The sequence below is a fragment of the Phalacrocorax aristotelis genome, chromosome 5 (assembly GCF_949628215.1).
Source record: "Phalacrocorax aristotelis chromosome 5, bGulAri2.1, whole genome shotgun sequence".
Lineage (NCBI taxonomy): Eukaryota > Metazoa > Chordata > Aves > Suliformes > Phalacrocoracidae > Phalacrocorax > Phalacrocorax aristotelis.
Window position 1 is genome coordinate 44,032,342 of NC_134280.1, and position 12,077 is coordinate 44,044,418.

The 12,077-nt window shown below is 52.7% G+C and overlaps 1 protein-coding gene across 1 annotated transcript in view; it reads left to right on the forward strand.

The window, feature by feature from the left end:
* PCBP3 (poly(rC) binding protein 3) overlaps positions 1-10,108 on the forward strand; it is a 65,002-nt gene extending 54,894 nt beyond the window's left edge. Inside the window, exon 17 of the mRNA XM_075094195.1 lies at positions 9,689-10,108. Within this exon, the coding sequence (XP_074950296.1) occupies positions 9,689-9,734 (46 nt within the window). The 3' untranslated portion in view covers positions 9,735-10,108. The remainder of the gene's footprint in view (positions 1-9,688) is intronic.
* The last annotated feature ends 1,969 nt before the right edge of the window (positions 10,109-12,077 follow it).

Here is a 12,077-nt window from a genome sequence, read left to right on the forward strand (position 1 = left end):
ATTCTTTGCTGCCAGTGGAGCAGCCAGGGGTTGCGCCGGTCACCTGCCCACCCACCACCCTCACCCGAGGATTTTGGTTGTGGGTGGGCAAAATCGCTGCCTTCTTTCCCTGCTGGTGAGGCGGGGGACAGGGATGGGAACAGAGCTGAGCCAGTGGTGGGGAGGCATCACTTGGGACCTGCTCGCTGGGATCCCAGCATCGCTTACTGCTGCCTCAGAGCCTCTTCTGCATGCTTCCAGGCCCCCTAAAGGCCTCCATCCTCCATCCAATGAAATAACCAGTCCAATAAATGCAAGCCATGGGAACAGCCCGATTGCTTCCTTTTCATGCTAAAAAGTTTGGTGCAACAGGACTTCGCAGGAGCCAAGTGCTCTCGATGCTGCCTCTGGCCAGGGGGAGGTGCTGCCTGTGCCATGTAGGACCGAAGGTCTGGCAAGGGACTGCAAGGGGAGTGTACAGGGGAGGCATAGCTGGAGAGGAGTTCTCTGTGCTGGTGGTAAGCCATGTCCAGGGTGCTCATGCAGACCTGTTTGCCTGTGACTACAGACTCGTGGATGGGGAGCTTAAGGGGAGACAGGGCCTTTCACTGGCTTTGCACCCACCTGGCACAGCTGTGTAAGCTGAGGCTATCTGCCCGTCCATGCCCTCTGCCACAGGCAGAGTAGGTGCTGTGCTAACCCACTGCCAGCCCAGGATGTGCGTGGCTGCGGGAAGCTGATGACAGAGTCCTGAGGATGGGAGGCTGTTGGTGACTCTGATGTTTGTTGGGGTGTGGGCTGGGAACACTGGTGAGGTCTGTACATGCTTTCTCCTCCTTCCACCCAACCCACCTCAGCCCCTACCTTCAACAGACCTCCACCATCCTGTCCTGCCCTGCTGTCCCGCTGCCCACACCCATGACACCTCTCCAGCCACTCGGAAGAGGGGCAGGGCCAGCCCTGTGCCTGCGGGCACGGCTGAGCGGTTTTCCCCGCAGCTCCTTGCAAGTCCTCCCCACCTCTTGAGACAAGAGAAAGAAAAGAAAAACAAGCAGCCCTTCATTACTGGGAAGGGCTGGCTGAGCTGCAGCCTGTGCTGTGGCAGAGGCAGAGATGACCTGATGGGGGGCAGGATGGGGCATAGCTCAGCCTCTCCCATAGTTTCAAAAATGAGAGCAAAACAAAGAAGCTGGGGTAGTTGGACAGCTGACTGTCCTCCGTGGGAGGGATGCTGGTAGAAGGGAAGCTGTGTGCTGAGATGTCTCCTGCCAGCACCCCTGGTGGGTGGTGCGTCTGCCACAATGCAGTGCCGGGGACGGACATTACCTGGCAGCAGCAACGAGAAGGGAAGGCAGATGGCCACTGAGCTGGCTCTGTGCTCCAGCCCCCCCATGCCCTCCACAGGGACCTGCAAACCCCATGAGCTCAAGCCACCCAGTGATGCTCTGCCCTCCATCTGAGTGGGGCGAAGGCAAGAGGAGGAGCGCTGCCCCACAGGGGCTTAATTTTCTTTTCTGCTCTGGATATTAAGTGCTTGTTTTTGTCTCCCCCCCCACCCCTCTCTGCCCCTGTCTATTCTAGGCTGACGTCTGAGGTCACTGGAATGGGCGCACTCTAATTTCCACCCACCATCCTCCACTCCGCACCACCCGACCCTCTCCAGCCACCGGCACTCCACCCAGCCTGTACTGCCTGTACATTTACTGTCTTCCCTTTGCCTCCACAGATACTTTCTTCTTTATTAATGAATATATATATATATATATGCATACACTGGAACGTTTCTTTACAAGCTCCTTACTGTGCTCCTGAGGCTGCTCCCAAACTCTTTGGTTATGGTCCTTGTTTGCAGCATACAGTGTTATTACTTCATCTGCTTTATGTGGGGTGGGGAGGGGGGGTTGGTTTTTTTCTGCTGGTGAGACTTCAGAAGATGTTGGAGTCTCTAGTGTCAGTCTAGTGTAGCTACTTTACACTTTTGAGTTGACGTTGGCGGTACTTGCTGTAGCCTATGGATGTGTGACACCACTCAGAGCTGTGCGTGCTTCAGAGTACTTTTCTCACCCTTCTTCCTTTGATGCTCCCTCTTTGTTGGCTTTACTTGTCCTGCTCACCTTTGCGACCTTGCATCCCTGCCCTCAGGATAAGGCGTAGTTTTCACTCCGTGTTATTTGGGAAGCAGAACTTGCAGGAACCAAGCCAATGCACATGCATGGGTTCACCTGCAAACTTCTCTCTTTGCAACATGGCAGGGTCCAGACAAGCTATTTTTCATACTAAACAAAGGGAATCTCACACATCACACACACACACACAAATGGTCCTCTTTTTTAACTAATGAACAACTGGAAGTGGGAAGAATTCAGCTGTATGGGATTCAGACTCCCAGGGGCCTTTAAAAGCACTCTTTTGACAATCCCCACAAGCAAAACTTTTGGACGATAGCTCAGGAAGCTCTGTGAGCCAGCTGTGTTTGTCATTGTTTATATTCAATAAATGTCTGTGCAGCTCTGCTACTGATGGGCTCCGACTGTTCTTCTCCTGGATCGCCCTGCCATCTCCAGCCCCATCCTTCCCTCTGCATCCTTCTACTCCTTTTTAGCTGCTTGGAGGGAAGGTGGGGGTTGTATACAAAGCCGTCATCATCAATCATCATCATCATCAGTTATTTTATTTAGAGAAGGTCCCCAGGAGCAATGCACTTCCTGAGTGATTCTAGGCTTTCTCTTTTTTTCGAAGGGGAGGGTGCTTGGCTTGCACAATGCTTTGGTTTTCCCTAAGATTAATTTACAAGTCACAGTATGACCACAAACATCTCTTGGTGCCCCCTTGTCTGGACAGATCTGCCATGTCTGTGCCCCACGCCCTTCCCCAGGGCCCTCTATGCCCCACCCTGCCTTCTGCTTCCAGGCTTTACATCTCTCTCCTACCTCTCAAGCGGGGAAATAAATATATTTTCCATCATTTAATTTCCTACTTTACAAAATGTATGGTACACATTCTTCCCATATTGCAAATGAGGGGATCATGATACACCATGTCCCCAGGCAGCTAAAGCAGCCACACAATACATTTTTGCACTGTACCACATGGGAAATATATTGGTTTTCCAGGCGAGTCCCAAGACTTCATGGCCTTTCCCTCTCCTCTTCCCCTAGTGGCAGCAGGCACTGCTGGCAGCTCCCCTCCCTTCTCCTGCTGGGATGTTGGACCACTTCTCCTTGCTGTAAGTGCTGACTGCAGGGTGCTTGGAGCGCTCCTGGGCTGTGGTGGGGACCCAGAGTGATGCTACCACATCAGTGGAGCCAGGGATGGGCAGGGTCTTATGGGCTCCAGCCCCAGTGCAGGGGCCAGTGCAGCTGCTTGGCAGCTGGCAAGGATGATAACATGGCTCAGAAATCGTGAAGGGAGTCAGTTGTCTTGAGCAAGACAGCACGTGCCTTATCCCTGTGCATATCAGGCAGCATTGTCACCTCTCATTAGAGGTTTGTTCCCCCAGCCCAGGAGCCCACTGCTGGCAAAACTCCAGAAAGGTGGAAGTGGCTACCAGCCCCTGCCACTGAGCATCAGCAAGTCACTCAGCCAAGGTGTTGTAAAACCCATGTGTACTCAGCTCTCTGGAGCATTTCAAGGCTGCATTTAAAGGTGCTTCCAGCTCCTTCATAAGATGCTTTGCTGCCCATTCCCAACCCCTTGCTCTGCTCTCACTGGCAGTTTGGATTCAGCTGTGCCTTTTATGTGGTCCAACATCTGAATATGCATCCTCTTATTCCCCATCTCGGGGAGCAAAGGTCCTTTGGGCAGTGCTATGGGGGCCCAGGTGGAGCTGGTAACCTCTCTGAGGGAGGGGCAGCAGGCTTCCTTGACTTTGTGCTGATGCTGGAGCAGGGAGGGAGCCCAGACACCAAATGTTGCCAGTTGCAGACTGGCTACAGCAAGCACAAAGCCACCTGCTAAGGTGGTAAGTCAGCTGTGGGCAACTGACACTCCTCGTCCTCTCCTGTTCCTCACTCTGGTCTACCCCAAGTATTTTTTGCGTTGAAAGAACAAAATATCTGTGTGTGAGACCCAGCATGAAAGTAACCAACCATCAGCATGCCAGAGCCACCACAGCAGCCTGGGCAGTGAGCCGGGGCACACATCAGCTAGAAAAAGCTCCACATCCCACTGCCACCACCCACAGGCAAAGTGATGGGAGCTGGTGGCCTGGGGTGATACCCCGCTCAGAGAGGGTTGGCGCGTGGAGGGACCCATCCCATCCCACTGTGGCTTGGCTCTCCCATGGAGCTGTAGGACAAGCTGGAGCTTGAGCAGATCTTGCAGGTGATGGAGGCACATGGAAAGCAACCAAGGTGTGTGGCAGAGGCAGCTTGCCTCTTCTCGCACTGCTTTCTTGGCACACGGGAGCACTTTCAAGTGCTGGCACACAGGGTGCAGTCAGAAATCATCAGCAGCATCATGTTGACCAAGACTGAGAAATCCATCACAAGCCAATGCATTTGTGGGGTTCATGCATGTGTCAGGCGTTTATGCCTTGAGGAAGGCAGGAGACCTTAATAGCCTACTAATTGCAACAAATGTGGAAATGGCTTTGTGTGGGGACCTGTGGTTTCTGCAGATCACGGCTGCTCTGAATTTCTTTGCTGTATGTGTACTGTGCTCCTGGTCCTATTTCCCATCTCCACTGAGACAGCACTGCCCAAAATAGCAAATGCCAGATTGAGTCTGCCAGATGCAGCCAAGCTCAGAGGCTACTAGAGAGGAGGAGCAGACTGCAGTAATACCTCTACATCCATCCCCATGCCAGTGAACCTGCAGATAACATTCCCCTCTGGGTACAATCCCCATTGCAGCCGCCTGTGATATGTCTGTCACCCAGTGAGACTGCGCTTGCCAGTAAAGCCACTGCAGGAATCAATGGTGAAGGGGGGAGGTCAGATATGAGCATCGCTCTGGCATCAGGCAGGTATCTGAGCTGTCGTGTCAAGCTGCACGCTGCAGCAAGGATCTGGGCTCATGGGACCATTATGGGGAATGGTGCATGGGACCGTGGCGGGGCAAGGGACGGTCCCAGCAGTAGCAGCCGCCTTACAGGAGCACCGCATCCTTGCAGCCTTGGCTCAGCATGGAGCAAGAGTCTCACAAGTGTTCCAGCACCTAGATAAAAAGCAGAGCTGCTCAGGATGTCGTTTTTAAGGATTGTTGTTGAAATGTGCCATTCTGGAGGTCAGAGCATGGGGCTGGGTTTTGCCTTTCCTCACGGGATTTCAGCTCACTTTATCCGAACGATTTCTGCTTGCTTGATTGTTCAATCTCGAGGTATTTCCAAGGGACTTGAGCAGGCAAAGGAACCTCAATGTACAGAACCAATAACAGTTCTGCTTTTTTTGCTCTGATACAGGATGCTTTTTTGTTTTAGCTATCTGGAGACCATTTGTAATAGAAAAAGCCAGTTGAGCTACTCTAGCTGGGAAATGCCAGCCCTCCTGCAAATGAAGCCAGGGTTTCTCAAACTGGGCATGCAAAAAAAAGGTAAATCTATGCTGGGCCCCTACAAAGCAAATTCTTATTCACCTCCCATTGGTCAGGAATCCCTTCCTCAGTGGATGCTTTCCCCTGCCTGTGGAAAGCAACAGGTGACATCCTGCAGGAGAGGGCACAGTGAAGGATGCAGTCACACTGGCATGGCCAGGGCATCCCTCCTTCTGACATTACCTTTGGATTTGTGACTTCTCTTTGGGGTCACATTTCCCATGTTATTTTGCAAATTAAAAAGGAAACAAAACTCCAGTGTTATGTGGGAATCTATCAGCTTACCCATCATCATCTGGGCTTGAGTGAGGCCTAGAGAAAGAGGTATTTAAACAATTGCAACATCTCCTGGGAACATGTTGATGACAGCAACAAAATTACAAGGAATGGATCAAACTCAGCTTTGATTTCTTTGGTATGGCTTAAAAGGAGATTTGCTGTTTTCTTTCGAAAGAGCCTCAATGATCTGCTTTTACTTATGATATGTCTTGGGTTTACATTTTATATGAACTTATGCTCCAGTGATGCATCCACAGCCATGCCACTGGGCAAATACATGCACATCTCTAATATTGGAGTGAATATTAAATACAAGGTGAACATCCCATTTAGTCAACAGAATAGCATTAGTGTATTGCTTTTCTCACTCAAAGCAATGCATTTTATCCAGACAGAATGATTCAACATTTCTAAAAGTAACCAACTTGGTGTTACTCAGTCAGACTTTTTTTGAATGCATTATTTTTGTGGGAAATTGTTACTTTGGCAGGAAAGTATTGGTCCAATAACTCCCCCTGCCCCTGGAGCGTGGTGGCTCTCCACCAGGGAGGGGCCAGCTGAAAACCGCACTTGGCCCCTTGGGCTTCAGCTGAAAGTCTCCACTTCTCCTCATATCCTTCCCAGGTCATGATGCCAAAATTAAGTGTTTGAAGTATTGTTATGTGCATTTTTTTTCCTAGACTGTATTTGCAAATTTAGTACATGATGGGGTAGAAAAATATAGCTTGCTTCCCCTAAGGGAAAGTGACTTTCACCAGGGAGGCTCTTTAAATTTAATACTCTCTTTTAGCTGTAATTCATGTTTTTTAATGTATTCATGCTAGTCACTTTTAATTATGCTAATTTCGAGTTCATGGTCCATTAGAAAGGGTAATTTCCCCCCTCCAGTACCAGCAGAGGTAGGGTTTCTGGGGGATTGCTCTGTGCTGTGAGAGGGATGAATCCTTCATCTCATCTTCTCCTTGGCCACAGGGTTGGAAGGATGGTGCGGGTTCAGCACAAACCCTTTCTGACACTGTCTTCAGAAGCTGAGTCCCACAGCCTATCTCCTCCAACTCTGCATGCCTGCAGCCCCTAGCCCCAGGGAGGTACCCCTGCTCCCTGGCCTTGGGCCCTCACAAGGCTGGTCACTAGATGTCCCCCTTGACCAGCTTTTTGCAGGCATCCTGCTCCAGCCAGGGTGTGGGGTGCTCCCGGCCTCTGCTCCATCCACTTGTAGAAGCCATGCCATGCTGCTAGACTTGGGAAGGCAGTGGGTATTTGTGTCACCACTTGTGACATCCACCTAGCAGGCAGTTGGCACTGTGTCCCACTGCGGGAAGGGTCCCATCAGTGCTGGGACCTTCATGGAGACACCCTAGTCCATCTAGGCAAGCACTATGGCTAGGAGCTCCCTTGGCCATGGGCATCCCCACGCTCTCCAGTGGTACCGGGTGGCACCAAGGAACAAGGCTGGTGGCACAAGCCCCCACGTTACACTGGCCCAAGCCCACTTGGTCTCCCTGGCCTGGCATTTCACAACAGAAGAATGAGGTTTTGTCAGAGAGGTCCCAAGGGCCTCCAGCCCTCACTGTCCCTGGGGAGGTCAGTGTGCACAGGCAGGGAGTGCTGTGCCTCAGCTCATGGCAGCAGCGTCTGCAGCTGGCATGAGCACAGAGCTAGGGGTGGAATGACTTGCAGAAAGGTCATGGTTTTGGTGCAGTTCCCTTGCTCCCATGTTGGACATCATGGGGAGCTGGGGTTCTGCTGAGAGGGTTATTTTTGCTTTGCCTTCAAAAAAAATGCAGCTGCAAATCTTAATCCCCCATTGAGCCCCAGGCCTCCATCCAAAGGGTAACGTGGCAGTGACTTTTAGGAAGTACTGAATGTACCAGATGTGCAACTTCTTCGATTCCAGATGTGCAACTCCCACCTCCCCACTCTGCCTCAGCACAGTTGTCCTGCAAAGGGGAACAAGAGACACCACATTGCTCAGAAAGCATCCCACAGACTAAATCTAGCCAAGTGTGAAACCACACTGGCTCTGGATTCCCACACCCGTGTTTAGGCATTTTAACCGCAGGGATGTGTCTTCCCAGAAACGATGCTCGTGACAGCTCCACACATGGGGAACAAAACCAGCTCAGAGATGAGCGAGATAAAAATGGAGTGGCAGTAGGAGGCTTCGTTTCTGAGCCCCATGCTGAACCACAGCCTGTTGCTGATTTAAAACACACGTGCTGTTTCTAGAAGGAACTGCTTTGATCCTGAAAGGGAAAGCTGGGATGTGCATGAGGACTCGAGTATTTGAAGCACTCCTGGAGTGCTGTGTTCTGTTTCCCTGTGGGCAGCATCTCAGAGACATTACTTATTCCTGGAGAAAAGCCCATGTCTAAGAGCATTTGCGTCTGGACCAAAAAGGAGACAAGCGATGCTTGGCTCTAGAGCCTCTTTGGGTTTTGGTGCTTCAGATGAGACTCCTGAGCAGAGGATGCTCCAGGGAAGAGCAGGCACAGTGGCGCAGCAGCAGCGGGCCACCAGCCAGCTGACAGCACAGCCAAGCATGAAGAGCTGGGGGAGAGTGGGCTGGAGGGATGGAGCAGCTTTACTCCTGAATTCAGGGTTTTGTGCCTGGCTTACGGTCGAACCGCAATGGAAATGCAACAGGATTTCCCAGTGCAAAGGAGAGCAAGACAGCTTTATGACGTGCTCACCCAAAAGCTCTCATTTAGTGGTATGGGGTTATTCTTGGTGAGGTCCTTCAGGGAAGAGCTCCCACCCAGACATTGCAATGACGTAACCTGAGATAACTGCTGCAGCTGGTGCTGTGGTTTTCCCAAGGGATGTTGCTGTGCGCTCCTCAGCACGCAGCTGTGCTCCAAAATCTCTTACAGGAGTGCTACAGAGGAACAGTGTGCTGCTTCTCACTGCCTATAAAAAGCCAGTTAAAGATGCAAACTTGACACCCCAGAGAAACCACTATCTCTAAAACAAATTCTCAGTTGCATACTAATATTTGTTTTCTTGCCTCAAGTATATTTCCCCTCCAAATGTTTCAGGCTGAAATACAATGATATCAAGATGCACAGGATTGTGCAGTGCATCTTTAAATGCAGCAATGCTCAGAGGGGATTTTTGGACTGAAAAGCTATTTGGTCATGTGCATGTGCTCCTATACCTGGGATGCAAGATTCAGCTTGTGATGCTCATGCCTACTGGGGCCTACTGCTAGGCTTTCTGCTGTTCACAGGCAGAGGTGGGACAGGGGTGTGCACCCATCCTCAGTGCTCCTCTCCTGGCTGCTGACTCCTGCCCATCACCCCCAGCCCCTCAATGCACTCACCCTTGCCCATCAACCCCACACCTCACTGCCTAGGCTGATGGGGGCCAGCAGCACCAGCTCTCCTTAGTCACCACCCTCGCAGCCACATTCGTGGGGCAGAGAGAGGCAGGCAGGGGTGATGCTCAGCCCGGGGACAGCCCACAGCATACAGCATGGGGCTGAGGCACTTTCCCTGCACAAAGCCTGTGGCCTTGATACGTTTGGATGGCTCCTCTGGAGCTCTGAAAAGCTGCTCTCAGCACCCAGTGAGAGCCCACAAGACAAACCCGCAGCATGCTGGGCAATGACCTCAGCTCACCCAGCAGCCCAGGGTGCTCACGTAGGATGTGTTCAGGTGCAAGCTCCAGTGGCAAAGGGAGGTTTGTGTCGGTGTAGCAGAGCTCAGCCTGGGCACAGCTCGCCCAGGCTTGGCCTTTGAGTTGTGGGTGATTTCAGCATCACACTGGAGAGTTGCTCAGGGTGTGGTGCAGAGCCATGTGTCCTTGTAGCCCAAGGCGTGGCTGGGGCTGGGAGGGGGAGGCACAGGTGCTGGAGCCTCAGCTGGGCCCTAACCATCTCCCTTGATTGACCCCCTAGCTCTTCAGACCCTGATCCCCACGGGAGGAACACCTTCACTGCCTGACTGGAGCGCCGCAGCAGACATGGTGCCAGTGGCTGATGCTTGAGCCCTCCCTGAAGAAGCTGCCAGCTTCCCATGAGCTTCTCCCTCTCCTCCGTGGCACCCTACGGGCCAGCTGCCCAAAGCGTCCTGCCCATGCCTGCACAGACCCTGCTCCCTTGGCTGTGGTACGGGGCAGTGGCAGGATCCAGGAGGCTTGAGCAGCAGCTCGCAGGAGGACAGCAGCTTGCAGCCAGCGTTCAGCAGTACCTGCTTCTGCAACCAAGCATTTCGCCATTGCCCCTCTCTGTGCTTCTTCATCACCCCTCACTCCCCTGCTGCTTTGCAATGTATTTCATGGCTTATTTGTGTAATTGCAATAAAGCTTTTGTGACTTGAGGTAACCTCCATAGTTAGTGGGAGGAGGTTGGGTTAAGAGCAAAAAGGGGGTCCCTGGCCAATGCACATGCTGCTTATTTGGCACAGCTATGGCTCGGGCAGCGGGGTATCCACTGGGAGGGTGGTGGGGTGCTGCAGGGCAGCACAGCAGCACAGAAGCCTCTGTCCCCCCAGAAGGGTTAATGGGGAAACTCAGCCCACGCAGCCTGCAAAGTAAACCATGACCGGCTGGAAAAAAGGCCTCAGAACCCTGGCTCCACTAGGCATCAGAAAATGATCCTGCGCTGGAGCAGGGCTGCCAGAAGGGGAGGGGAGCAGGATGGGGGAACACTGTGAAGAAAAACCAGCGCTTTCTCCAAAGGCAGCAACGGCCGGGATTCATTATCCATCAGGAGACATGTTTATAACAAGCGTGAGTCACTGTCGAGCTCCCGGATGGGAACAGCCCATGGCGGTGGCTGCCAGCAATTTGGATGGGGTATGGGCTGTGCATCCAGCCCCACACAATGGCAGCTCTCAAGCTAGCCTACCCCGGGCCACCACGTGCTGGCCCCAGACCTTGGAGCAGACCCAGTGCTATTTTGGGCCACACTGGGGCACATGTTTTCTCTGGGATGCTTCATTTCTTACTTGAGAAATGATGCCAGAGCACTGCCCCTCCCTGCCACGCAACCAGCCTTCACAGTGCCCCTCCACGCCCATGCCCTTGGGTAAAGCCAGCCCTGAGTAGAGGGTATCGCCCCATGATGATCAGAAACTGAGCTGCCAGCTCAGCCCCCCACTCTGCCTAGCACTCCGATGCAGCTGGGGGTTGTCCATCTCCAGCTGGTCCAGCCCTGGGGCTGAAATGCAGCCAGCCAGCCAGGAGAAGCAAGAATTGCCTGCCTGGACCACTGTCATGTGGGGAAATGCAGGCAAAATTGCCCATTTCAAGCTTTTTCTCCACTTGGAGTTGTATTTTCCACAGTGCACGTCTCCCCTGCTACCGTTTGGCCCTGCAAAGGGGCTGGAGGCTGGCAGGCAGCCCCTCTGGGTTTCAGCAGCTGGTAGATCCTGCTTTTCATCCCTGCTAAACCTGCTCTCCAAGGAGCACTAGCCCCAAATCTGTATGGGTGCTGGCGCTTGCCCCAAGTGCCTCCAAGTAGGAAGTCATCCTCCCCTTCTCTCTACCATCCCTCGCAACCCTTTCGCTGGGGGCCCAGCCCCACAGCTGACCGTACTGGTCCTATATAGAGGTCTCAGCCTGTGGCACCATCTGGGGAGGTCTCAGTCAGCTCGTAGTCAGCATTACAAGCCCACGGTCAAAAAAGGTGCTCATTCCCACCCCATCCCAGCATCTGTACCCCAGAGCATCCCCAGGAAGAACAGTCACCCTTGCCAGTTTGTAGAAAGCCAGGGAGCTTCCACAGTAAAAAGTCAGCTGGTGCCATCCTTAAAAGCATGCTGTAATCTTGCCTGAGATGGGAGTTTGCCTATAAAAAAAATAATTTTGCTCCTGTTCTCCTTCACAAATCTTTTTATTTTGGATGAGATGACACAGCAAAGGCAATGCTTGCCAGGGACTGAAGATGCACACTGCTATCTGCACTGGCTCCCATGGTGTGTTGGCACCTGGAGCACCAGCAGCCAGCCCAGCTTGGTGCCTGGCTCAGGCAAGACACGAAGCTACCTGCAACATGCAGCTCCAGGCCTGGCACCCACTTTTCATTAAAAAACTGGTTTTCTGGGCTTCTCCTGCCCCAGAAGCTGGTCATATGCTTTGGCTTAGAGAAAAACCCTGTCCCCACTCCTGTCCCATTTCTCAGAGCAGCAGCAAAATGGGTTATATGGGGGACGTCCTAAAGCAGGGTGCCACCAATTGAGACCAGTGCTCCAGGAAACATGGGCCAGCCTGGCTCAGGGCTCCTTTCCCAACTCCCCACAAGCCATGGGCCATCCGTGAGCACCTTGCATAGCTGTGCACTCTTG